At 51.8% G+C, this 26,235-nt stretch overlaps 2 protein-coding genes across 9 annotated transcripts; both read right to left on the bottom strand.

The window, feature by feature from the left end:
- Positions 1 to 12: 12 nt before the first annotated feature.
- On the bottom strand, positions 13 to 13,159 carry LOC104150598 (rho-related GTP-binding protein RhoG). Of its 7 annotated transcripts, none has more exons than XR_011143441.1 (4): positions 13,064 to 13,143; positions 7,792 to 7,871; positions 6,280 to 6,350; positions 13 to 4,396 (listed from the first exon to the last, which is right to left on the bottom strand). XR_011143441.1 is itself a non-coding variant. In XM_068956907.1 (4 exons), the coding sequence occupies exon 4, from the start codon at positions 4,373 to 4,375 to the stop codon at positions 3,800 to 3,802; it is 576 nt and encodes a 191-aa protein (XP_068813008.1). In that variant the 5' UTR covers positions 4,376 to 4,396; positions 6,280 to 6,350; positions 7,302 to 7,390; positions 7,792 to 7,871; the 3' UTR covers positions 13 to 3,799. The 7 variants fall into 7 exon arrangements, 6 of the variants coding, with proteins under 6 accessions (XP_068813008.1, XP_068813006.1, XP_068813010.1 ...); XM_068956907.1 differs by lacking the exon at positions 13,064 to 13,143 and adding an exon at positions 7,302 to 7,390; XM_068956905.1 differs by lacking the exon at positions 7,792 to 7,871 and having other exon boundaries at positions 13,064 to 13,159.
- A 908-nt stretch (positions 13,160 to 14,067) lies between these two features.
- Positions 14,068 to 26,189, bottom strand: ITGB1BP2 (integrin subunit beta 1 binding protein 2). Of its 2 annotated transcripts, XM_068956901.1 has the most exons (13): positions 24,686 to 26,182; positions 19,263 to 21,686; positions 18,942 to 18,991; positions 18,796 to 18,852; positions 18,189 to 18,337; positions 17,944 to 18,056; positions 17,716 to 17,774; positions 17,032 to 17,102; positions 16,808 to 16,910; positions 15,993 to 16,112; positions 15,689 to 15,751; positions 14,761 to 15,041; positions 14,068 to 14,612 (listed from the first exon to the last, which is right to left on the bottom strand). In XM_068956901.1, exons 2-12 carry the CDS (start codon positions 19,324 to 19,326, stop codon positions 14,787 to 14,789), a joined length of 1,104 nt encoding a protein of 367 aa, XP_068813002.1. In that variant the 5' UTR covers positions 19,327 to 21,686; positions 24,686 to 26,182; the 3' UTR covers positions 14,068 to 14,612; positions 14,761 to 14,786. The 2 variants fall into 2 exon arrangements, with proteins under 2 accessions (XP_068813002.1, XP_068813001.1); XM_068956900.1 differs by having other exon boundaries at positions 17,944 to 18,084; positions 18,189 to 18,852; positions 19,263 to 19,700; positions 24,686 to 26,189.
- Positions 26,190 to 26,235: the final 46 nt, after the last annotated feature.

Here is a 26,235-nt window from a genome sequence, read left to right as displayed (position 1 = left end):
TAATAAGAGAGCCAGAGAGATGAAGAAAGTTTTATTACCATTTAATTTTGCATAATTTAAAAAAAAAAAAGAAAATACTTTAAAAATTGTTAGCTGTAATACAAGTTCTTTTATAGTATAAAATCAAGTTGCCAGTGTATGTCTCAGTACCACACGCAGTCAGAGTCTCGGGCTCCCGCTGCCGCCCCACTCCAGCCGGCCGGGCGGAAAGCCTCGCGAGCCCCCCTCGCTCCTCGCGGTTAGCCCAAGCGGCGCCCCGACTTCTGCACAGCGAGGTTCGGCGCAGCGAGGCTTTCCTACTTCCAATTTCATATAAATAGCTACGGCTGTAAACTGAACAAAGCATTTATACATCTAAACGCGCCTCCTAACGTCCTTCGGACACAGAATTCCTGAACTGCTCAACTCAGTGTGGATGGCCTCAAATGTATTTAAAAAAAAAAAAAAACTTACGTATTTGAGGAATTATTCACATGCTGAAAGATTAAAATCGGTCTCTTCGTAGAGTCTCTTCCGTGAACGGTAACGTACATGTTGCATTTCTACTCGATAACGAGAAATCTTGAGTTTTGGAAATCCTCATAACTTCACTCTGGGGTATTCTGGTCTTAAGAAAATGGACAAAATCCAGCTACGTGATTGTTTTAGGTCTGTATTTGCGACCTGTCCGCGGGGTGGGGGGGACAAAAAAGAAAACGTGGGAGGAAGGGAATGGATTGTAGACTGAAGCACTGGACTACTTACAATAAAACATATTAATAATTACAAAAAAAAGAGGAAAGATCATAAACTGAAAGAATGCCCATTGAATGGAAAAGTTCATTGGATCTGTGCACCCCTGGGGTTCATTCGCATGAAAATCAGATGCTAGAGTAAATGAACTGTCAGACCAGCAGGATTTTTCCTCCTCTTGACAGAAAGACACAGAAATACAAGGCATTTAAATGAGTCTATTAACGAGGTACTCTGAAAACAGTTAAGTTTTCATAGTTCTGTTCAAAGTTCGCTTTCTGCTCGTTTTCATCACAATGGTATTAAATCTCTTCAGTACTGATGTGCAATCTATTAAGTTATCTAGATGGGGATAAAGTGTTCTAGCATTACGCAATCAAGAACGTAATCAATTCAAACAGATTGATTAAGCAGTAGAATTTTCTCTCTCCATACCCTCTTTCCAGTTAACACCAGGATGGCTGCACTGTGAGCCTACAGAAACAGGATGTGTGCGACAATGTTTGCTCACGGGACAGACCACACAGTTATTGTCATCCAGTTAGGAGTATCCACAAAAGATGCAGAACTACAAGATTTCAATATCTAAAAGAGTAAAAACTTTTAAAAAACAGTAGTAGCTTCAGTACAAAATTGCAAATTTGCGTAGGGAAAAAAAAAAAAAAAAGAGGTGCCTGTTGTTGAAATAAAAGGTCTATTGAAGAGCAGTTCAAACATATCACAAACTTTTTAAAGTACATCTTTGAATTAAGCAAAAGTTATGGGCTTGCACCAGGGTAACTAGACTGTTGATTTAAGCCTGACCTGTATTAAAAAACGTGCACTGGCTTAAATAAATATATTTTAAACAATGATAAACTATTTACTCAGTTACTGAAATTTACCTACAGAACAATAATCTTGAATTACAAGGCACAGAATTATTGCTGCCTGCAAGTCAAGCCCACGCTAAAGGCCTACCTACTAAAGTAAAGGCAGAAAGTGGTGAGTAGAAGTTACATCACTGAAATACTCCTATTCCCTTACAGCTTGCAGAATGCTGCGGTAGGAGCCACATCTGGAATAGCACTTCCTCTACAAGTGCAAAAGATGCAGAGACACTCCAGACAATGGCACTTGGTGAAGAAAAATACACAGAAGCCTGTAGGTTTCTACAAACATCAGGCATTATGGATGTTTTGGTGTTATCTGCCATCAGGCAATGTTTGGAACTCAAGTGTTGCTTCACTAGCTACATACACCAATATTTGGATAAACTGCAGTTTTTCATTTACGGGTTGCAGTTTCCCAAAGCAATACCTGTTTGCGCATACATCAGGTGTACAGAAATTGTAATTAGTGTCAGCATCAGTTACACTAGCTGAAGAAAGGCACGTCCTCTTCAAAGAGGGAAATGAGGGCACAAATATGAACGTCTGTCTCTACCTGATATTTCTGTCTGTATCAGATAAACCAAGGTTAATTTAACACAAAATCCCTAATAACTGTGTTGATGTATTTTCCGTTGTTTTGCTAAAACAAGGCTTTTTTCTGTCCAGAGTATACACAGCGCAGTTTCGCATGTTTGGGAGTCATAAGAAAGCAAGTTCTGAATTAGCAGTTGAGGCTGCATCTGGACAAAGACAGCACTGTCAATTGTGGACAACAAAGTCCAGGCCAGCACCATTGGTTTCACACAAAATATCTTTGAAGCATGCTCCTTTCATACCACCAAGCTGTAAGGTTAAGTCTAAGGAAGGTTTCATGCGCTCATTTCTCAGCTGGTCCCAGAATCGCACATAAAAAACTTTGCACGTTCTGAAAACAGAAGCCAACAGCCACTCGCTATAGCTGCTAGAGAAAGCTAAAAAGTACATAAAAGGAACATCAGTTAAAACCATTTATAATATGTGATCGCCTAGTAGACGGGAGAATACGGCCCAGGTAAATTTATCCAGTGACTGGCTAACCATTAAAAGTTTAATTGGAACTACCAGTGAGTTGCCAGGAAGAAACAAGGGTTCCTGATTCCTGTAAATAGAGCCTCCAAAATTTCTGTCAATGATCTGCGAGAAAAACAGCAAAGGAATTTGCCATGAAATCTCATGTGGTGACTCCAAGAGCATTAGGAAGTGAAGCAATGAATTCCTTGAGAGCAAACAGGCTTCTACCAAGGGAAAGTGGGATCACATCAAAAAGCTTGCTTTGAGAAACGTCATCCCAATTACCTCAATTAGTTCAAGCAGATAACTGTTACTTTATTCTCAGAATGTAAAGTCTCTTTGGAGAGTGAAATAAAACCTTAACTCAGTTTAGAAGATTATGGAAGACTTGTATCTGAACTCCTCTTCCACCTCTCCATTTCAACAGCATGAAAATGACTCAAATGAGTGATTCACCGTTATCCTAAATTCCTTACATTAGGAGAAATCAGTTCCTGCTTCTATTAATAAAATTATTGCAGGTGTTCCCTGCGTCTTGCTCGTTGGATTAAATATGCCGTATGTTAACTTTTCATATGAAGGATCACAACTTCACTATAAAGTGAAGCTCAGTAATATTATAGGCATTTTTGCATGTAAACAAATGGTTTTCAAGCTTTAAATTGACAAATTAACACAACTGGACAGCCAGACTTCTGTTTTCTAAAACCAATTTGATCAGTAAAGAGGGGATAGGAAAAGCAGCAGCTACACTTAAAGCAAAGTTATCAGAATTTGTGCTTTTCAGCAAGTCCAGTAACTGATGGCTATCTAGTAAAAAAAAAAAGATTGGCTTCAAAGAAGTCCCTTCTTTTTTTCTCCTCCACTGAATAAAAACAGAAGCCAAGTGATCCCTGGAGAAGCTGGAGACTAGAACTTTCAAAGTTAAGTAGATGTTTGACCTCTCAGTTGGAAGAAAAAACAAAACAAAACAAAAAAATCTTCTGTTTCAGTTTCCCTGAAGCAATAAGACTGCAAGAATATTCTTTGCATAAACCATTTCTGCTTAGAGCTGTTAGTGCAAGATGCAAATCTTCAATTTAACTCAAAGAGCCCTCCAAGATTCTAGTCAATATTCAACTTTGAACACCCATTATCCGAGGTAACTACAATAAGACACATTTTCTCGTGTTCTTCTTTGTCACAGGATACAGAACAGCACGCACAGCTTCAGCAAACACCTCCCGAACACCCTCCTGATTCAATGCTGAGCACTCCAAATATTTGACTGCTCCAATTTGTTTTGCCAGTGAAGTCCCCTGTTGCGGGGTAGTGGGAGCCAAGCTTTGCTCTTTCAATTTTTTAACTGTTTCCAGATCATTTCTCAAGTCTCTCTTGGTGCCCACTAAAAGAATGGGAACATTAGGACAGTGGTGAGAAACTTCAGGATGCCATTTGTGCCTCACATTTGCATAGGAAGAGGGGCTACCAATGGAAAAACAGATGACAAACACATTGGTTTGAGGATAGGAGAGCGTGCGCAGGCGGTCGTATTCCTCCTGGCCCGCAGTGTCCCAGAGATTCAGGCTAACTGTCCGGCCATCGACAGTCATTTGGGCACTGTAGTTGTCAAACACAGTAGGGATGTACTCTTCTGGGAAGGCATTGGTGGTATAGCTGATGAGAAGACAAGTTTTTCCCACAGCGCCATCTCCGACAACTACGCACTTTATTGTCTGCATTCTTTACCCAGAAAAGAAGTCCTGCACAAAGCAAGAAGAAAAGTTAGAAAAAAGCACGCTCAGTGATTTTAAAGATAAACTTTAGCGAGTGTTTTTAATATTGCTAACAATTTATTATCACGGCCAGATGTCAGAGAACCCATTATAAAGAGCGTACAGGCTAGAAAGGCAATAGCAGAATGAAGATAGAACAAGTTGAGAACTCAATGACAACTGGCTGCATTCCAGTCATATGAGTAAAATTAGCCAAAATTCTCACTCTTGCCATAATCAGCCAGTTTCCCACAGGCAAAAGGGACAAGTCTTTAGAAGGCACCTGCAAGTGGAAAGGGACTGTGACCTCAGGCACAACAACAAGATACTCTGTCATGTGCAGGTTACACACACACACACTCCATCTGAACTGACACTTCCTCTCGTCTACATATTCTACTGTCTAAACAGCTTAGCACAAAGAAGCCTCCAAGAATTGTATAATAAACAGAGATATCCATTGCTGGGCTGCACTAATACTGTTTGCTAGAAAAATCCACTCAACTCAGCATCAGTTAGACCTCAAGAAACTGCAGGGCTGAGAGGACACCAGACAAAAGGTTCAGAAAGTAGCACTTATAAGAAAAGCTGTTCGTTGAAATATAATTAGCCATCATAGCTAGATTAGAATCCATAAAGAATTTTTCTAAAGAAGCCAAGAACAGATTATTCTCACTAATCAGTGACAGAACAAGCAGAACTTAATAGGCTTGAGCTACAATAAAGAGAGCTTATACTGAGCATTAGAAAAATACACGCTATGAGAGACCAGCAATCAAATAACTTTCCTAGGCAGGGTGTGGGATTGTTACTGGAGATAACTCCCCTATCCCTCCCTGATACCTAAGGAGTAGGGGTAATAACCAAATAGATATAGCCTAAAACTCATTTCATTCTAAGTCTTTATCGCATGAACAACAGAAACTTTGAAAACAGCACAAAACAACTACACGCAGACTCATTTGTTGCACGTTTCCATGCTGGAACTTCCACTGCCTGCCTGAACAAGAAGGAACTTGCATCTGCCTTCTCACCCAAATGCCTTTGAGGTACTATCTGTAATCCCCAGCTCCCAACCAGCAGAAAATATCCTGCTTCAAACAGCAGAAAAAAAATATATGTAGTGGGAGGGACTATATTGCACATTCCAGAAAAATCACAGCTCAGATACCATCAAAATAGCAAAGGGAACATATCAAAATGAGCACTAGTGAAGTAATTCATTAATAAAGACATGAAATCCCTTTCCGCCAACTTCCCTTTCAAGCCCATCCAAACAAACCAACAACTTTCCACCGCTTAAGTCTCCACCCTGTCCTTTTTGATATAGTCGGTAGGTACGTACTGCTATCTTCCCGCTGTAAGCGCACATAATTCTTCTACTAAGACTTTCTTTCTACCAAGTGGAAATAGCCTACCTTAAGCTTTGGGACAAAGTTGCAACAGGCAACCTTGAATGAGTAATATTGACTGTGCTCACTATACCATACAGTGCTTTAGGATGTATCAAAATATGTACACACTCACTATTGAAAGCCAGTCAGTTATGGGAAGCAGTGCAGGGAAACCTTGATCCCAAAACACCCTGCAGGGTGGTAGAGGGGAAGAAGTTGGAGGAGACAAGCAGAAAGAAGATCCAGAAACAGTTTATCTTTTGTGAAAACAGAAGGAATTAAATATCTATAATAACAGGAATCACCTAAAATGAAATCTAGCAGGTACTTTTGAGTTTTGGCAGAAAAGCACATACGTGAATTCCTTCATGCATTAAAAATAGCAGTCAATCCACTTCAAGGCTACAGTCAAACACAGAGAGATGTATGCAACTGCAAATTGTAAAGTTAATCAGTAAAATGAAGAACATCACTGACCAGCAAAAACTGACAGCAGGACTGCATGTATTATTCCAGAATAGTTGCACGAAGATTTTCATTTAACAGGGCTGGGAGAAAGAAAGAAAGAAAAAAAAGTAAAGTCACTTAAATTAGAGGCTTAGAAACATTTGTTGCATTTTGCAAAAGCCACAGCTGAAACCCCTTTAATATAAAGTTAAAGGCACTACAAATTAAAAGTTTTTAACATTGTATTATTAATTGGGGTTGAACGCTGTTACTGACAACATATAATACAGCATAGTATTTCTGAACCCAAAAGGTATAGCTGTTGCAAACAATGACAGAAGAGCGGATATATTTTAATGCCGTAACACTGTACATCTAAAGAGGCGACCGTTAACTCACCATTCCAGTCCCTGCTTCTGTTTCCCCTGTATGGCAGATCACTACCTGCCCCGACACCCTGACACGCTGTCTTCAGATGTTTCCGAACCCTGCTTCCCCTTCCCTCCCAGGCAGCATGTTCCTCCGCAGCTGTGACCGCACACACAAAGCAGCGGTCGCTCCATCCCGTTTACGGAGCACTACCGCAGTCAGTCGCGTTGGCACAACCAAGCCAGCGGTAGCACATGGTGGGAACGAATCACAGGGGGGAGGAACATCATAAGCTGGTATTGCTGCCAAAGGCCATATCACTGAACTGCAGCAGAGAGAGAGCAGATTTTAAAGCTTATTCCTGCATTTAATTCAAATCTCTGGCTTAAATACTAGATGATTTGGTGCTGCAAATCTTAATGGCAACCAAAAATTCCAGAGCAAGATTTTTTTCCCAAATGAATTAACCACACAACAGACAGCTATTTTGATCAGTTGATAAAAAGTGACATCATGGAAACGGCAGAGCTAAGTTAACTGGATACTTGCATTATAAGCTCAAGTATAGCAACAGAAGTCATATGAAGAATGAGATACACAAAGCCTTTCATGTCCAGTCCACAGTTTCCAAAATAAATAAATTGCAAAGACTTGGAAAAAAAATCTGTTTTCAAAACACAAACCACAAGCTCCCCCAGGGGCGCACATCTCGATTCATTTCCGTCCACAGCTTTTCACAGGGACACAAGGTATCCCAGGACTGCACTCCTACCTGCACACAACAGACAGCGATGTTCCAGAGCGTCATCACACCAACATTATAATGCAATACAGGCAGTTTCATATTTTGGTACACTCTAAAGTCACAAGTGCCCTGTACCATAGGCAGATAAAATCACTTGACTCAATCAGTTCCAAAATTTTCTAACGAAAATATATTTTTCAAAGGTTATTTATCTTGTTGGGGCTTTATTTAAGAAGTCATTAGAGCTTCTGATGGGGAGCATGGTAGTAAGGTAACAAAAAAGCCTGGAACACGACTGCTCTTTTACAGCACTAATATCATCAATTACTTGACTAAGGCTTCAATTTTAGAAGAGTAACATTTGCAGTAGGAAATAATTCCATTTAAACTTGCCAAAACATCAGACTAAATATGAACTACACACATACAAATAAAGAGCCTGCAGGCTCTGAAGTAGGCTCCTCTGCAGGCGTCTTAGCTAAAAGGAATCACTTGTGGCAGATGCAGCCTAAGGAAAAAATAAATAAATAAATAAAGTAAAACAGGATTCACACGATTAAGTACTAGGATGCAAAATGTAGAGACATTAACCAAAACAAAGAATAGAAGGAAGCTCCTACACTCCAGAAATCTGTAGGCTGCGAGCAGGTATATTTTGGTTAAAGATTTACATATGGAAGACAAAGGATCTCTTAATTTAAGCCGCAACTAAGCAAACAATATTACCTCTGTCTAACCTTCTGCTATTAAATCCACAAATCACTTTGCTCATGACATACAAAGTCTCTATTTATTTCTTCTTGTAAACAATTTGCATGACAATGAAACTCTTCTAAGATAGCAAGAGGCTGGGATACAAATTTCTGAGTGGAAAATTCCTCTTTTTATTTCTCAAGCACCCTTGAGCTTGGCACTACATATTAAATGAGTTTAAATATATGCTAAAAGAAAAAATAAAAACCTACCCATACTCCCCAATCAATCAACTTCAGTGAACATGACCGAAAGCAGGAACATTATTCCATGGTGGGCTTCAAAAGAATTTTTAGGAAGAATTTTAGAGAGAGCAAAGAAACAAAGTAGGATGGCTCTGCGTATACCTCCAGGTACAACAGCTAATAAGTGAAAAACAGAAAAGTACAGATTGACACATTAACACATCAAAAACAAGACTTGGAATTCAGACACAGAAAGCTGGCCCTAAGTTTCAAAGACAAGTTTAAAGGTTACCCAGCGAGAGACAGGGGCCAACACAGAGTCTAAAGGGGCGAGAGAGGTAGCTCCGGCTACAGCGTTCGGGATTTTGACAGTCAGTAGGCCACCAGCAATGCAGGAGGAAGGACCTGATTACGGTTAAGGTGGGAGATCCTCAGAACATGGACAAGAGCTCTAGCAGTCACAGCAGAATAGGAATTATTTTCAAAGAATCAAAGAAAAAAAAAAACAAACACAAAGCAGCGTTGCGCAAAAATACGTAGAGGAGAGTTATTCCTATCTTGTCCATCAGGGCCTTAGAATGAGAAAATGGGCGTTCCAGTTTGGGCGAGTTTGCTGCTCAGGGGATGCTGCAAAGCCTGCTTTCCGTATCCACGCACCTGGCGCTTCCCTTGGAACGCGCAAGATTTCTATCTGCTTGTCGAGACATTGTCTGGAGAGCTGCTCCCCTTCTGACCTAATTACATATTTTATGGTATCATTAACATGGACAGCTTGCTCTCTTGTTGCTCAGTGGGACATTTGCTGGAGAAATTCACTATTTGGATTCCCCCTCCCCCCAAGCTATCTAAGTGAAACATTTCACGTTACATCAAAATATTTGGGGTGGGGGCAGGAAAAATTTCTAGATTTTCTCCTTTAATACCTCTGAAATAGAGTTCCTCTGTCTGTTGAGGAAAGGGAGAAAACAGTGACAGGAAAACAGGGAGGAAACACGAACCTGATTTCTTCTGGGGCTTTCTAGATTTTCCTTATACTTGTTATACTTCCTGCACTTTGAAAATTCTTGGCAGAGGAAGTACTTCTTAGCAGGATATGTTTCTGCCCATGCAACATTAATGCTAGATGCCTTTTCGCTGTTGGGGGGATTTTAGCTTTGATATTGCTCTTTGATGATACCATTTTGAAAGAGTTTGTCAGGTCTTCCGTATCTCACCTGCCAGTTTGCATAGGCCCATTCTGGCCCAATACGAGCAGAAAAGGCACTAGGGGTTGAGCCGAAATCACCTCTAATGAGCATAAAGCCTGCGTTGTTCTGTTCAGGCACCACCTTTGATCAATCCCTCCCAGTTTCGCAGGCTCAGAAGTTTGATCCTGCTTTATCAGGAGCAAAGAGAAACAGAAGTTAAGAAATCTAAACAACTTAATTGCTCATCTTCCAGTAACAAAAACAAGATCAGAGATGATTCACGCTGTCCACCTGACATAGGAAACTTTCAGCAAAGAGTAGAAACGATAACGCAGCTCTAACTCTAACTTCGCCCATGTAAAGGGGTTTAAAAGACTCTCGATTTGTGCAGTTTGGCCACCAGAGCTTACAGGGAAGAGAAAGGAGCTTTCAGCAGTTTAATCAAGACAGTGTTACTATTCCATAATAGCTCAGCTTACTCTCCTTTTTTTTTTATTCAAGCGCCAAACCAATGAACAAGTGCCAAACTTTCAGAATGTATCTACACACGCGTGCCAAGAGAGAGCACTGAAGTTAAATAGGAGACCTCATCCATAACACTCTCCCTATTCCTTCAGCAATGAATGATCTACTGGAACTTCTGAAAGCCTTTCAACGTTTGCACACAGATTTCTGTCCTGTCGTTTACCTGTATAGCAAGAGAAACAAAACACACAACAGCCACAACGGCACCAGAGGGGGAAAAAAAAAAATTAGCAAGACAAGCCTGAGTCCAGCCCCACGGCAGGAACTGTACGGTCCACGTCGCCGAGCCCCACATCCTGCGAACGGGGGAACCAGCGGGGCTTGCTGTCTACAGACCTCTGCCTGGAGGCTGGGCTCTCCTGCACACCTTCTCTGATGCCTAACAAGAGCACAATTCTCACCAGTCCTTCCCTCAGGGTGGACACTACAAAGGCCTTCCTTCTTTTTGCACAAGAAGTTGTTTCAAAAACAAAAATTAAAAAATCCAAAACCTTTAATGCAACATTTTTAAGACCTCTACCCCATCGAGTTCAGCTGAAGTTGGTTAATTGTTTTAAAAATTATTTGCAGGGGTGATATGCACACAGCATTACTACATAAACAGTATTTCTTCGAGAATCACAGTGAACGTGCATTACGCTTGAGACGATTTGGGCATCTCAACCACACAAACCTCAATGCTTCAACACTAACTACAGGCGCTCATACTCCATAATTTATTGGCGAATGGTGAATTTAGTGACCAAATATCAATAGTATAAGTGACCTATGAATCCAAGGGGTTTTTTTGGATTACGAACATTTCCAAAGGGCGTTAGACACAAGCTAGTGAAATGGCTGCACAACTATGAAACAACACTACACCAAGGTGCATCTGTTCAGACACAGTCCTACAGGAACTAAGCACTCAAACATGAACGCCCAGTACATGAAAGTGAAATGTATCCTGCCATAATCAAAAGCTGCAGAATATTAAACTTGATTTTCCTTCCGCAATCACCTGTGAAAGCAGGGATTCGTCATGAAGGGTATTCCCAGAATTTACTTACACATGAATGACCCTAACATGCTTTGAGGGTGATAAGACTGGAAGCGGGGACAGCACCGTTCCTTTCCCAGATACCTCCTAGGTGCTACAGGCAACTTCAATAGTTCCCTGACACCTCAGTCCACAGTTTATAAGAGGTGAATAATCAATGTCCTCCTTACTTTCTAAAGATTCTGGCAAGGTCTTATTCATTACTGTTGGTTAAAAAACAAGCAGACAAAAAAAACCACAGTACCTCTGGCACAAGGTTCTGTTAAGAAGAGCATTAAACAAATTACAGAGTGAATGACAAGTCCAGTTAAAGTCTCTCCAATTTCCATTTGAGGTGGAGAAGTCTAGAAGTTTACTATCCTCTCGTCTTTTAGAGCGGCAATAAATGCCAGGCGACTAAACATTATTTTCAAGAGAAGCTGGAACAAAGTCACTGCTGTATTTGAGGGGCAACGCATAAACTGCAAAAGTCTGTATTTTTTTCCTTATAAACAAACACATACACACACTTTTGAGTCTCTGATTTATCCCTCTCCGCCCTCAAATTTCTTTGGGAGGCAAAATAAAAGAAAGAAAAAAAGAAAAAAAACCCTACTCTTGGCCATTCCATCAATAACAATTTTGAAAAGTCTCTTTAAATAGTTTTGATATGATTAAGACACAAGCATGCACTCGGCGTGTACTGTATGATAGCGCGAGCTCTGAGATATTGCAAAATTTGCCAGCTGCATTTGCACCGAGTACTGCATCTGTAAAAAACTGAGCAGACGTTATCAGTGACCAGAGGCCCTCAGCGGTCCATTAAATTCACACAAGCAAAAGCAGGACAGTAAAGTGAAAAAACACAATACACATTTTAAAGGTAAGGACCTCTGTAGTATTTGCTATGCAACAATGCGAAAGCACTTAGGGCTCCAGAAGCGCCACAGCCTCATCACGTGAGCAAACCAAACAGCATACTCAATTTCCTCCTAACAAGTCATTGCAAATAGTGGATTCCATTGTTCTTCCAAGGTCTCCGTAAAGTCTCGTCTAAGAAGATGATTAAAAATAACATTGTAGAGAAAGACTCCAAAGGCTAAAACGCCAAAGATGTCTCGTAACTTTACCTTCTCCAGAGAACCCCGCGTGCAAACCGAGCACCGGCACGCGGGCCCAACGCAGCCTTCGCGCTACGTAGTTTAGATCCGGCGCAGAAGAGGGCTTAAGGTTTTGCAGGCTGAAAAGTAAGCTCGGGACAAGCAGCGCGCAGCGAGCGAAGCGGGGGCAAGGAGCGGCGCGGGACACGCACCGCCAAGCGCGGCGCTTCCCGTAACCCCGGGCAAACGCGAGTAAGAGCAGAGGCAGCCACTGAGGACAACCAGACACGGCCAACTCCGCGGTCCTCTCAGCAGAGGAGGGCAGGGACAGCGAAGGAGGCCGGGAAGAGGAGGCAGGCCGCGATGCCCGTGACCCCGCGCTGCCCTGACGCCCTTCTCCACAAAACGGCCGGGGCACCTTTCACGGGACCGGATCTCGGAGCGGGCGAAGCCCCGGCTTCACCAAACACCGCCCGACAGCCGCGGGACGGGGAAACCGCTTTCAGCGCCGATGCGGGGCGAGGCGGCTGCGCCCGCCGCCGGCCCTCAGGCCCCACCCGGCCCGCGGCGCCGTTAAAACCCGTTTTCGCGCCGTTTCTGCCTGGGCGCTGGAAGAGGAAACGGGCCCGCCGGCCGCGGCCTGGCGCCCCCCCCCCCACCTCCTCCCCGCGCACCGCCGGCGCCCAGCGCTGCGGCCGAGCCGCCGCGGCCGCCCTCACCGCACCCCGACGAGCCAAGGCCGCGCCCCCAACGCCTCCGCCAGCGCCCGCGCAGCGAAATCCGCTGCGGCGGGAGGTGCGCGGCCTCCCCGCGGCGCGACACCACACCACGGGCCGGGCCGCGGCCCCTGAGGGCAGCGCCCGCCGCCGCCCCGCCGCCGGTCCCGGTCCCGGTCCCGGCCCCCACCACCGCCGCCGCCGCCCCGCGCTCACCTCCCGCGGCCGCTGCTGGCGGGGCGGCGGCGGCGGACCCGCGACCCGGCCGCACCCCGGCACCCTCCCCTGCCGCCGCAGCGCGCACGCGCAGCCGCCCCCGCGCAGGCGCGCTCGGCCCCGCCGCCGCCGCCCTGGCCCCGCCCCCCGCCGCCCTGGCCCCGCCCCCGCTTCCCTGACCCCGCCCCCGCCGCCCTGGCCCCGCCCCCGGACCCCCCTTCCCCCCCCGGGGGTCCCGCCTTGGGGGGCTGAGTGGGTAGGAGGGAGGATGCGCGGCCTGAAGAGGAAAGTATTGATTAAACCTGCTGTTTTACGGCCCAAGCACAACGGGAGGACTGAACCCCCTCACGCGGACGCTCCGGGTTTGCAACGTCAACGGTTTCTCTTCCCCTCTCCGAAAAGCCCCGGGGCTGGCCGCTGCGGGGAGGGTTCCCGGGCTCGGTTTTAGAGCGGAAACTTCCCGCGCATCTGGACGTGGCGCGGTCTTGGAGCGGGGCCCGGCCACCAGCACGCTGCTGATGCAGCGCTGAGCGCCGGAGCACCCCGAGCGAGAGCCCGCGCGCGGCGCCCGAAACGGGGGGGAGCTGCACCGGCGGGAGCCCGGGGTCCGCTTCCGCGCGGGGACCTGCACGGCGGCGGCAAGAAATCGCGCCTGTGCCCTCAGCGCACCTCTTTGGCTGAGCTCTGCCAGGTCCGTTGCACGCGCTGCCGGGCAGCGTGAGCTGCAGCACGGCCGAGCGGCGCTGCCGGGACAACGCTGCGCTACCAGAAACCGTGGAAAAGGCTCTTCAGCCTTTGTGGCCAGCCGCGAGACAGCCCTCTCCCTCCGGCTGGCCCAGGAGAGCCTGTTCGGGCCTCGAGGAGCAAGATGCAGCCGGCGCCACGACTTGCCGGGACGGGCCGAGGGCGCCTCTCCCGGGCGCGGGCTCCGCGTCGCCCCTCTGCAGGCTGCCGCCCGGCGCCGGCGCCGGCCCGCTCGGACGCCACGCTCCCTACGCCCGTCGTTCTTGCCGTAATTTTTTAATACCCGAACTTTTTAGTACAATCGGCAAACGGTGCACGTCGTTTTCCGTCCACCTTCCCCGCTATTTGGAACACGGCAAACAGCACGAGTCGCCGGGGATCTCCCCCTGCCGGCCTCCTCCCCCTCCGTTTTAAGAGTTGACCTCTGTTTCCTGGGTTTTCACCAGTTATTAACCCCTTACCCTGCGGCAGCTTCATTTCTACAAGCATCTTTATGAAGGACTTAGTCAAAAACCCTTGGGAACCCCACAGGCGTCAACTGAATTTCCCTCCTGCACGCGGACGCCGCCTCCGTCCAAACATCTTCCCTTCCCCGCTGTGGGATGGAGGGAGGCAGGGACACTGACGCTCGGGGGCCGGGTTACAGCCAGTCCCCGACGGCGCAGGGCCGGAGGAGCCCCAGCGTGGGTACAGGCTGCCTCCCGCGCAGGGAGTGAGGAGGCTCCTCCGTCGTCCTGCCCCGGTCAGCGGCAGCAGAAGGGAGACACAGACCGGGGATCTCGTCCCGCTGACGTTTCTTAAGCACCTGTGAGGGATATCGGACTATAACCTACTTGCCCTTTCGCCCGGGGACGGGGAGCGCAGCAGCCGCGCACGGCTTGGCGCGCTCCGCCGGAGGTGGTGCCGCGGCCCCCGGGCGCCTCGGGGACACGCGTGCTGCCGGAAGCTGGCACCTCTCTTCTGTTGAAGCACTTGAACGTCAGTGGCTTGGTGTTCCCATCTCCACCTCCTCGTCTTCCTCCTCCGACCAGCTCAAGCTGTCGTCCGAGTCGTCCCCCTGGGCTCCCGCCGGCTCCTCCGTGTCGGCAACGTCCTTCTCCGCCTGCTCCCCGCCGGAGCGCGACCTGCTCTGGGCGAGCTCCAGCCTGCCCCAGGGGACAGGGCTGGCTTTGCTGAGCGTGATCTCCACCTTGGTGGGGACCATGCTCACGAAGCTCTTCTCCACTTCGATCACCTAGAGAGAGGGCAGGGCCCCGTGAGCTGTGCGGGGGCCGGCAGGCAGCCGAGACCAAGTCAGACCCCTGGCACCGCTGTCTTCCCACGGGGCCCTGCAGCGGGAGCGTGGGGCAGAGGATGGGGACGATACGGGGCTCTTTGGGGCAGCCCGGTGCCTCTGCATGAGCCATTTTTCTTTCATACATAGAGAAAAGCATCATTTCCCCATCGCCTCTGCTGCTATAGAAACCCGGAGCTCTGCAGATGAGCTGCTGCAGCAGCAGTGACGGACCTGTGCGGCCCGCGGGGCTTCAGGAGCTGGCGAGGGAGGGACTACGAAACCGCTCTTCGCTCCACAAATCCGCCAGGCTGTGTGCCGGGAGGGACCGAGCCCCGTGGGCCACAGCGGTTCCATGTGCTAATATAATTAAAGTCTGCCTCGTGCAGCATGACCAGGGAGGACGGCACGGAAGTCGTACCAGCAACCATCTCGCTGCGTTCTCAAAAGTCTGAGATTGGTCACTGCGCCTGGAGCAGCGTTATTGACGGGGAGTCCGTGTCTGAGGCTGCAAACGCTTCACCGAGAGCATCAGCTGCCTGGCAGCATCTCTGCTCGTCACCCCACGGATGGCCGGAACCGGGAAACCGAAGGAAACAGGCTCTTACCCCCCAGAGATCCAGTTCTGCCTGGAAAATCTTATTCCCTTCAAAGACGAGGTGAACCTCAAGCTGAAAGAGAGCCAAAGAAAATCGTCTTAGCGGGTAGCACAGTACCAGCAGAGCTGGTCTGCCGGACGGTGCAGGGCTCCCAGCCTGCCGGCCGCGAGTGCCGAGCGCGGCCCCGGCAGCAGCCCAAACGTCCCCGGGACGCGGCTGGCTCACGGCTGGTATCTCATCGCAATCAGGCGTCACGAAAGCGAGCGGTCCCAGCGCGCCGCGCGCCCACGTCCGGCTCTGCCGGCCCCCTCACCACGGTGCGGTTGGCTTTGACGGTGCTGAGGGCCGGCAGCGGGTTCCTGGCGTAGACCGTCACCACCACGTGGCTGCTGGTTTGGTGCCAGTCCTGCCGGCAGGACACCGCCGTCTTGTCCTGCGGAGGAGAGGAACCTGTCACGGCACCGCGGCAGCGGTGCAGGAGGCGCAGGAGAAGGTGGGCAGGTCCTGCGGGACGAGGGGGTCCGTGCTGCCCTAGGGGTGGCTCCAGAAAGACGTGTTCAGACCAGGGACATCCCTTGGTCGTTCCTGCGTCGTTCTGCTATGCTCAAGCTCCTGCCAGGAGCAGGGCGCTGTGTGCGGTCAGGAAACCGGGTCTCGAGGGCAGCGCGGGGCTCTGCAGTTGGACCTAGATCACGCCGACGTGCTACGTTCGTGGGACGGTCCAGCCCCAAACGGCCACGTTGCGCCTTCGTCCCGCAGGAACCCGCTGCTCGTCCGCGTCGGCGCCTCGGCCCCGGACGCAGCCCCGCGCAGCCAGCCAAACGCCCCAGGAGAAATCCCACCCCCCGGTTCAGGTGACAGCTCTCCCAAGGCGTTTGCACCGTGACGCGTGCGCCGCGGCGGGGACCGCAGATGCCGCCCTGTCGGAGCAGCCTGCTTTCCAGCAGCTTTGTATTTTCTGCTCCCGGACAAAAACTATCCCGAGCTCAGTGGCGACTGCTCAGGGCGTCTTGCAGCGCCGACTCAGGGGAACATGACACCCCAGCCCGACTCCTTCTTGCTGTCTCCTTCTCCACCACCCCTCGCACGAGCCTGCTGGCTGCCGTCGCCCCCCTGAGAGCCCCTTACCCCCTTCTCCGCCCAGCAGTGCCGCCCCGTGCTGCAGCCCGGCTGCTCCAGGAAGGCGCCGAAGTCCGTCGTCCGGACCGCGCAGCAGCTCCAGTACTTCATCCTGCGGGGAGAGCGGGCAGCGGTGGCTCTCGGGGGGCTGCTCGTGGTCCCCAGCGGGGCCCAGCGCCACCAAACCCAGCGGTACGGAGCGCTTTATTCCCCGCTAAAGGACCGTTTCTCACCCCTCGTGGAAGACGGGAACTCCAGGGTGGAAAGTGCAAGTCTCGGTGTTGCTGCCCGGCCCCTGGTAGACCTGCGGGACGAGGAGCAGAGGGACGGCTCGGCGTGACGCCGGCGTGATCCCCGCCAGACGGCTGCGACGCCGGCGCCGTGCCCGCCATCCCCTGCGATCCCCGCGCTGCAGCCTCGCCGAGCGGCCCGGCCTCGGCGCAGGGCTCGCCGTGCCGCCGGACGCCGCCGCGGGTGCCTGGCAGGCTCTCGGGGTTTGCACACCGCAGAAGCTCCCCTCGGCGTGCTAGGAGCCCCCCGGCTGCCCTGCTCCGTTGCCGTCCTCTGCAGACGATGCCAACCTCATGCCCTCATCCACCTCCTTGCTGCCTTTTGCTCCCCGTTCCCCCTCCTCTTCCCAAGCCCGCCGGGTCCCGCGCGCCTCGGGGCGGGCAGGCAGTCCTACGCGTGGTGCGAGGCAGACAGTGCGCTGCGCTGCGCTCAATTAAAAGCCTGCCGGGGTTCTTCCGTGCACGTTCGACCCCCAAACACAAGCCACGCTGCCACCTCCCACCCGTCCGCACTCGGCGCCCCGAGAGGCCCGTCCGCACCGAGGGGCAAGAGGAGCCTCCGGCAGACCTGCTTGTCCCCCCCCCGCTCCCCGCGCCGCGCAAACCCGGCGCCCGCCGCGGACTCACCGCCTTGCAGGCCGCGTTCGCGCAGGCGGCGCCAGCTCTCACCCGGGCAGCAGCCTCCCCTGCGGGGACAGCGCACGGCAGGCGTTGCGCAGGGCAGCCGCCCGGCCCCGGCCCCGCGCGGCGAGCCGGCACGCGCGGGCCCCCGCGCGCAGCCCTGCCCCATCTCCCAGCTCCGCCGAGACGCCAGCCGGCAGTTTTGAAGCCGTCCCGGCGCAAGCTCCTCGCTACCTGCGCGGTTGCCCTCGCGCGCCTCGTCCTCGGCGCCCGCGCTCAGTCTCTCCAGCGCCTGCTCCAGGGATCTGGATACTTTAATGGGCAGGAGTTGCCTCGGCTCATCGGAGCTGGAAACCAACAGCAACGGAGCCCGAGCTGCGTTGCGGCAGGGTCGCCGCCTCGCTGGAGGAGGCGGCCGGCCGGGGCTGCGCGCGGGAGCCGGCGCGGCAGGGCCATGCTGCTCGCTGCCATCGCCTCACCTCGGTCTTTCCCGCTGCATCTTCTCAGCTGATGCTGGTCCTTGGATGATGAGCTCCGCCGCCGGCTTGGCCTTCGGCTTGTCTGCGGTCTCCTCCTGGCTGAACGGCTCAGGGGGCTTCTCCTTGCTGTGATACCCCTTCGTGCAGCCCTGGGAAGCGGAGACAGCCCGATGCCCGCTTCGCTTTGCCCATCGTGGAGGTTGCTCCCCAGCCCCGTGGGCTTCCTGGTGGCTCCGCGTCCTGCGAGGACGCTCTCCGGCCCTACGCCAGGGCAGGGAGCTGCGTCCGCAGGGCGCCCAAGGAGCAGAAGCGTGGGGCAGCCTGAGCGGCGGTGCAAAGACCCCCGCTCCGGTGCACTCGAGCAGCCCAAGGGCAGCAAGAGTCTCCACCAGCTCCCCCAGCCTCTGCTGCCTCCTCCTGCCCTCCAAGGCACTGTGCAGACCTCCCCAGCCCGGCCGGTGCTTTGGGCTTGTGCACCCACCCGGCAGAGCCCCGTGGGATCCCCGGCGAGGAGGTCCCAGCCCCTCCTGGCGCCCATCTCCGGGACGCGGGGTGGCCTGAGAGGGGCCAAGCAGGGCGGGCGGAGGGGAGGCGCGCGGCCGCTCACCTTTATCGCCAGGAACTCGGAGAAGTCCGTCGTGCGTTTCTTGCAACAAGACCAGCCCTAGGCAGCAGGACACGGCAAACCGGGTCAGGTACCGCGAACCGCCCGCGGCGGGCGGCCCCCCCCCGACTCGAGCAGGCCTCGCTCACCTTCAGGGCATCGTGGAAGATGGGGACGCCCGGGTGATACACGCAGGAATCTGAACGGGAAAAACATCGGACGGAGCCGGTCGGGAGGGGACGGCGCTGCCCGAGAGCCCCCGCGTGCCCAGGAGCCTCCGGCAGCCGGCTCCCGCCCGGCGCGCACGAGATGCCGCGCACCGCGACTTAAGCACCCTGGCAGCCGGGGACAGGGTTAAAACACTAGCAAACGAGCAACGATTAGGTAATGTTGCTCCGGGCTGCGTTAGCCGCCTCCGCGCTCGGTGCACCCTCCCTCCGCCGCCGCCGGGCCTCCGTCGACCCGCTTACCGGGGGAGTTGTGCTCGGCATCAAACCTCTGCCCGCAGCCCTTGTTGTAGCACAGCGACGCCATGGCCCCGGCCCGCCGCAGCGCCCGCCGCTCCGCCGACGAAATCCCGGCGACGTCGGCCCCGCCGGGGCTGCTGCCGCCCGGGCGCCGCGAGGCTGGGTCGGGGGCGCCTGCCCCGTCTCCGGCGGCTGCCGAGGAGGTGGCCGGTAATCGGAGAGCAGCCCAAAGATGGACATGTCAGCCCAGCAGCTGTCGGGCCCCGCCGCGGCGTTATCTCCGCAGGCATTTCCGCCGCCGTGCCCGGGCGAGGGGCCGGCACGGGGCGGCCGGCGGCGCGCTGCATCCTGCCAGGAGCCTTTTCCCGGGGGGCATCGGCGACCCGGCTGCAGCGACGGCGCTCGGTTTCTGCATGGTTTATACCAATAGCTGCGAGGTTCCTGCAAAGCAGAGGACGAGACGTGCCAGGATCCCAGGGCAAATCCTGTGCTGGTCCCCACCAGCCGCCGAGGCACGACCGAGCCCCCCAGGCTCAGGCGCTAGGGCACAGAGGCCGCGCACACGGACGACGTGTCCCTCGATGCAGGGTCTTGTGCAGCCGAGGGCTGGGAGCTGCTCCCGGGCAGCGTTCCCGACTCCCACCGTCGGCGCGGGGGACGGCAGCGAGATGCCACGAGGCCCCGCGGGCTCCCCGTGCCCCGCAGAGGTTTGCTCTGATTCTCCGCTCCCGTTCTGGAGCCCAGGTGTTCCCATCCAAGAAACGTGAAACCCTCCTGAGATGCCTGATTTTATGTCTACGAACATCTAAAGTAAAGGGTCATTTCTGCGGTCCTGCTGCCAGGGACGGATGTGCGCTGGGTGCTGCGGGGAGGCCGCCAGCCCCGGCTGAGCCCAGCAGCGAGGGAAGAGGAGCCCGTCCGTCCGCTGCTCCTCCTGGCATGCCAGCGGACGTCTGCCCGTCCGCCGCGACCGGGGGGCTCCATCCCACACCCTCCGCACAAACCCTCTCTTGGCCTCGCAAGGCTCCATATATTTCGAACATTAAAGAGCAAGAATAGGGGGACGGGTTGTGAAAGTTGGTGCGTAGCTTAAAAACAGCTGAAAGAAAAGCTTTCAACGTACTTTCTGCGGGGCCTGCGGCAGTTTGGGCAGGTAGAGCCTAGCTGAGCGGTTAGCAGGGGACGTGGCAGCACGCTGCTGTTGCCACTCTGCGGCAGACGGGTCCCTGCTGAGCTGAAACGGAAAGGGGTGACGGCCCCAAACCCCATCGCGTCTGCAGCGCAACTTCCCCGCAACGCGGCCTTTCGAGTTAGAGGGAGGATTAGAGGCAATCGGACAGGGAAGGACCCTGGGGACATGCAGTCCGGCCCCTGCCAGCCCCGGCACCCGAGATACCCCGCAGTCCTCGCCCAGCGCACGCCTGGCAGAGCTCGACGAGCCGGGCGCTTCTTTACTCCTTTGCTCAGACCAGCAATTAAATGCTGCCGTGTGTGCCGGCTGCTTCGTACTGGCCCAGGCACGAGCACGCACAAGGACTACGATGTTGGAGCAGGCAACAAGCTCAGTTCACGCTCTACCCCATACCTGCGTAATACCCTGTATAAACCCACGGCCAACACGAAAGACAGAAGGCAAATGCGAGCGCGCTGGGGAACCCTTACAGAAGCACAAGCAACTTGGAAATGCCTCAAAAATGCAATAAATGACCCAATGATCTGAAAGGGCGGATGGAAAAGTGCCCCTAGCATCCAGAGCCTGTGCTCGGGCTGGGGGGATCACATGAAGTCAGGCAGAGCTGGGGGCTGGCGAATTTGCTGTCCCCGGGGCTGAGCAGGGCCAGGGAGCTATAGGGTTTCAGATCTCCTTGTCCTTTCAGCAGGGCTGCAGCTGTTGCCATCCCTGTGCCAATAAGAATATGGAGCTCGTGTTTCTTCGCGGGCCTCAAAGGCAACACGGAGATAATGCCGTGGCTGACTTGCGCGCCGAGACTTATCGCAGAAGGGGCAGCAGGTAGCTGGGGGGAACCGGGGCCGCGCTGAGCGAGGCCAGGGAAGGAAGCTCCCCGACCTGATGAGCCTGAGCAAAGCAGCACCGTTGCGATTGCAGAGCGGGCAACGGCGTTACTCTGATTGCCCCGGGTGTGCTAATTCCTCTGCTGCACCGCCGCAGCAGTCACACGAAGTAAACTGTGGTTTCCGCAGCTCCTGGCCCAAGCGGAGGCCCCGGTGACCTGAGGGCTAAGGCAAGGGGTCGCAGCCGTCTGGCCCGGGAGATGCCGCTTCAGACGGTGCTGCGCCAACTTCTGGGTCAGCACCCCGGGGCCACGTGCATTTGCAGTCGCACGCCTGCGCGGACTCGCTGCCTCCCTCCACGGTTTCTCAGCAAGAGCCGCAGCACCGCTCCGGCAGCCTCGGGCGCTTCGACGGCTGCAGGGAAGAGGAAGCAGCCCCTTAGGGCAACGCAGCTTCGTGCCGGCTCATCGGAGCAGCACTTTTGGAGGCGATGCTGTGCCCATCTCCAACCCTGGCTCCGATCAACCAACACCTTCCCCTCCTGCTGAGTGCCAGACAGCCGCTGCCCGTCGCAGCGCCTGAGGGGGCAGCCCCGGGCGGAGGGGGAAGAGCAAGGGCCAGCTCTGGAAGTGGCATAAGAGAGGGCAAAGTATGAAGAGAGCCTTGATGTGCTGCAGAACAGAGCAGTCTCATGCAGAAGCCAAAAAGCAGAAGAGTTTGCCTGGGAACTGAAGTGCTGGCTCGAAACAGGAGAACAGTGGCACTTTGGTCTAACAGGAGAAGTTTCCTGCGACAGGCGTTCCCACGGGTAACCGTATAAACAGAGCGAGTGCAGAGCAGGGTCATAGGAGATGGCTAAAGGTTGGCCACTGGGATCCTCAAGGCTCCCTGTTGTAGTCACTGCTTAAAACATTTATTATAGTCAGAGAAGAGATGGAGCAGTCAAGTCACAGCATTTGCAAATGACAAAACTAATTATCCAGAGAAGATGCAGAAACGTCAGAAGCTCCGCGTTAGGCTAAAGGACAAGGGGGGGAGGGAGGGAGGGAGGGAAAGGAGGGGCGTTAAGGATGCTGTCCACATCAGACCTCTTCCTAGCGCAGCAAAGCGGGACGGGGATCCTGGTATAGCTGCGTCTGCTGATGAGTGCACAGAACAGCGCTGCAACATTGCTAAGAGCGATTTTCAAGGAAATAGAAAAACACTGCTGATAAAACCATAGGTGATATACATGCGGGAACTGCAGATAACGTAGAAGACTATAAAGTGATTTGTGTTGTTTGGTAAGCCAGATCCAGCCAAGGAAAATGTATATAAATACTTCAAAATGCAAATTTGTACCTAGGAATAGGGAGCACACAACACAGCTACAGAATAGGAGACCAGCCTCGAAAGCAGGGCTGTCAGGCCAGACCGAGGCAGGGTATTGAGCAGGAAAGCAGGCATGACCTCTCAGGAAAGCGCTGTGTCAAAACGGACATGCAGGTCTCCAGACGTGGAAAGAGGAGAGTTAAGAAGGCAATTTGGGGGAACAGGGTAGGTGGAGCTGGCAGCGACGCTGGAAAGCCACCCTGTGAACCCGGGAAGGCAAGGGAGCAAACCCCGGCCTCCGCACCAGCCCTTGCGCAGCTCCAGAGGGAGTAGGAGAGAGAAGGCGACGAGGTGGCAGCCTCGGTGGCAGGTACCTCCACAGGCAGACGCAGAGGGTACCAAAGGGCTCTTCAGACAGGGAGAGAGAGGCACGGGTGAGAGCTGAAGCACAGCAGATTTTTGTGGAATTAGAAAGCCTTTTGTACAGACCACTCACAGCAAACATGGGAATCTTTTTAAAACATGGAAGAGATTTCCCATTGCTGACAGCAGCCGCAGGGATATGAAAGGAACCGAGGCTGTCACCCCTAACACAGCCTGCGGCAAGCAGCGTATGCTTGCCAGTAATAGATGCACCCGCTCTTCACAAACAACGGTCCTTTGCTGAAGCATGGAGTAGTTCCTCCCTATAAAAGGCATGGATTGCTACTGTTGGTTAGCATAAGGAAAATCCCCGACATGCCTATGACCTCTGTGTATGCTAGACAAAGCTCAGAGGCAGGATTAACGTTACAAGTGCAGTTGCAGTCCTAAGTAGGAACCAGTCTAAAAGAGCGCAGTCCACTCCGAAGACTCAGTCTTCTTGTTGCGAAGTAGTATCCAGCATCGAAACCTACTGCCAGAAGTAGCCTGAACTAGTAAAGGGTGCAGGGTTTTACAGGTTTTCTTCTGGAGCGCGTAATCGCTAGGAGCATCAGGTAGAGCACAGTGGCTAGACTGTAATAAAGGAAAGCGTGCCCCAAAGGCATAGCTTTGTGACTGGCTGAGCCGTCCTGCTTTCCTCCTCTCCTGTTTGGCTAGCTCTGGCACTCAGGTGACTCACCAGGCAGGCACGCAGGTACCTAAGCCATGACCAAGATAGAGGGAAAAAGAGAGGGAATGATGGCTCTCTTCAGCAGGACCACACAAAACCACGTCTTCTTCAAGCTCCTGAGGGTAGCACCATGGAAAAGCAGTTGACTACACTCTGCCATTTGTAGCTTTCTCTGATAGATAGCAGCTTCTAGTAAGCCAGCCACGAAAAAAGGCTTCTAGCAAGCATGCCAGAAAAAAAGGAAATGTATTTACTCCTTTGATGTCACAGAATTATCTAGGTACTAGATAGATTCTGCAGAGTTACTGATTCTTGCAAATGCAGTCACTGCTGTTCAAGAGGAAGCTGCATAAAGGCACAACTTGTAGCTTCTGAAGCCTGCAAACGACTGGGGTTTAAACCTAAGAGCAAACCGATAAGGACCAGACAGATCATCAGTCCTTGGTCTACAATGCACTCATGCAGTATCAGTTCATAATAAACAAGGTGATCAAATACGATAGCAAAAGGCAATGGTGTCTCTTTATGATAGTCAAAATACTTTGTCACTCTGCAACTCTAACAGCCAATAATCTCAAAAAGCATGCTGTATTCTCCTCTGCATACTGGCTGAATTTCAGCACATCATGAAGTTGCTCATACAGAATCCCACTTCTTGGATAGTGTATCCGATAAAGCTGTAATTTTGAATTGCTGCTAAAAAACTAGAGAACCACAGGAGCTGCAATAGCTACTTTATCCAAGCAGTACGAGCACCCATAACCAAAACCAAAGTGCTCCAGCAGGCTCCAGGATCCGGATGTGCTCTGAAATGAGATAGCCTTGCTTGCTCTGCCTTAGAGGTTTCTGCACTACAAGCAGTTCCTGCTGCCATTTCCTCTTGCTGAACACATCTATAAACCTTAGTAACAGCTTCCCTTACCATTCCCGTATTGAAATCTCACACAGTCACAGGTTTTTAGTCTCCTCCTTTAAAGCAAGTGAGAATAATCACCTCTAGCATACATACCAGAGAATGCAGTTTTAGCCTCTTCCTCTGCTGTTACTGGACCTTCACTTTTCATCTCATACGTGCCTTCTCGTTACATGAGCTTTGAGCAGTGCTAAATCCCTCCTTCCCCATCATCTTTACACGCTCTGTTATTATCTTCAATTTTCTCCTAGGGAAAGAGAGCAATCAGACCAATCCTCATCTTACGCTTGAAAGGGACTGAGGCAGTTGCTAGAGCACTGGCTGTTTAGGCTCTGCTGTTTCCCCAAAGCTGTTACTTCTGTTTCGACTACTCACTAACTAGCACGCCAGCTGAGAAACATGCAGAATGGGAGACAATTCAGACACTTGGGTGCGACTTCACAGTTTCTTCTCCTAACATTTCACATACTTACCAAACCCCCTGGCATTAGGGAATGCCTACCACTCAGGTTTTGGATGCAGGAAGCAACAATCACAGATGCATCCCCTTCACAGGGCAACTGAAGAGCTAATTAGCACTCTAGCCAACTTAGCTCAACACTGCAAAATCTCGAATATCTGAGCCAACATGACAGATGAAAAACATCACCAAACTCCCTATACTGTACCTACAGATAAGTCACAGTCCCTCTGATAGTCAACAATAAATACCATATCAGCCCTGCCTGACAACTACAGTGTCGATGCTGTCAAAAGTGGCAAAGAAATAAGCTAAAGAAATAAGAGCAGCAGCTTCAGTCTCTCCCAGATACATCTCCCTACCCATCATCCCATTAGAGGCTAATTATAAGCCATCAAATGACAAGGCTAAACCAATAAAAACCCTACAGAGCGACTAATTCATCGTTCTCTATTTAAACAGGGTACCTACAAGCCAAACCCTACCTTTTAAAGCTCTTGCCTTGATAACACTAGGCACCTGAAAATATTCTGATCTTACCTGTTCTAAGTCTGTACAGCAGCTCCCTATGATCTCAGGGCATAACTCGTGTTCCTCCCTTTCTCACCTGGATTTCTTCTTGACCTCCCTCCTCTGCTTACCCCACCCCACTCTCAACCCAAGAGTCTCAGTGTGAGAACACAAGTCATGGAAGACTCCTGTCCCTACAGATTGCAGCATACATTACGCAAGAGAAAGTATTGCTCGGTCTTCACTGGCAGTTACGAGTGTTCTGCTTCCTGCCCCAGCAGAGGAGCTTGGAGAGCTCTACGGCAAGGTCTGCATTGTAGTCAGAGTCTGCAACAGTCTGCAACGCAGCAAAGAGACAGAGAGACAACTTTGTGCTACGCAGATCAGTCGTTAACTGAACTCCAGGCTCCCTGCGAGAATTATGCGAACAACTCTTGTCTGGCTTCTCTGCACCTGCAACATAGACATATCCTAGGTGCCTCATGAGTTCTCTTAATTTCCTCTGAAATGCCAAGCTGAAGGTGTCCTTCCAAAACATAAATAAAACTCCTTTGGAGAATTGTTGGAAAACTCTCCAGGATTAAACAGGCTCCTCACGTAGCTGTGTAAGAACAACCTTTGCGCCACATTCTGAAGCCCAATTTACTTCAAGCTATACGTACTCTTTTTTTTTTTT

This window comes from Struthio camelus, chromosome 11 (assembly GCF_040807025.1).
Source record: "Struthio camelus isolate bStrCam1 chromosome 11, bStrCam1.hap1, whole genome shotgun sequence".
In the NCBI taxonomy this organism is placed as follows: domain Eukaryota; kingdom Metazoa; phylum Chordata; class Aves; order Struthioniformes; family Struthionidae; genus Struthio; species Struthio camelus.
This window is presented reverse-complemented; position numbering and strand designations above follow the sequence as displayed.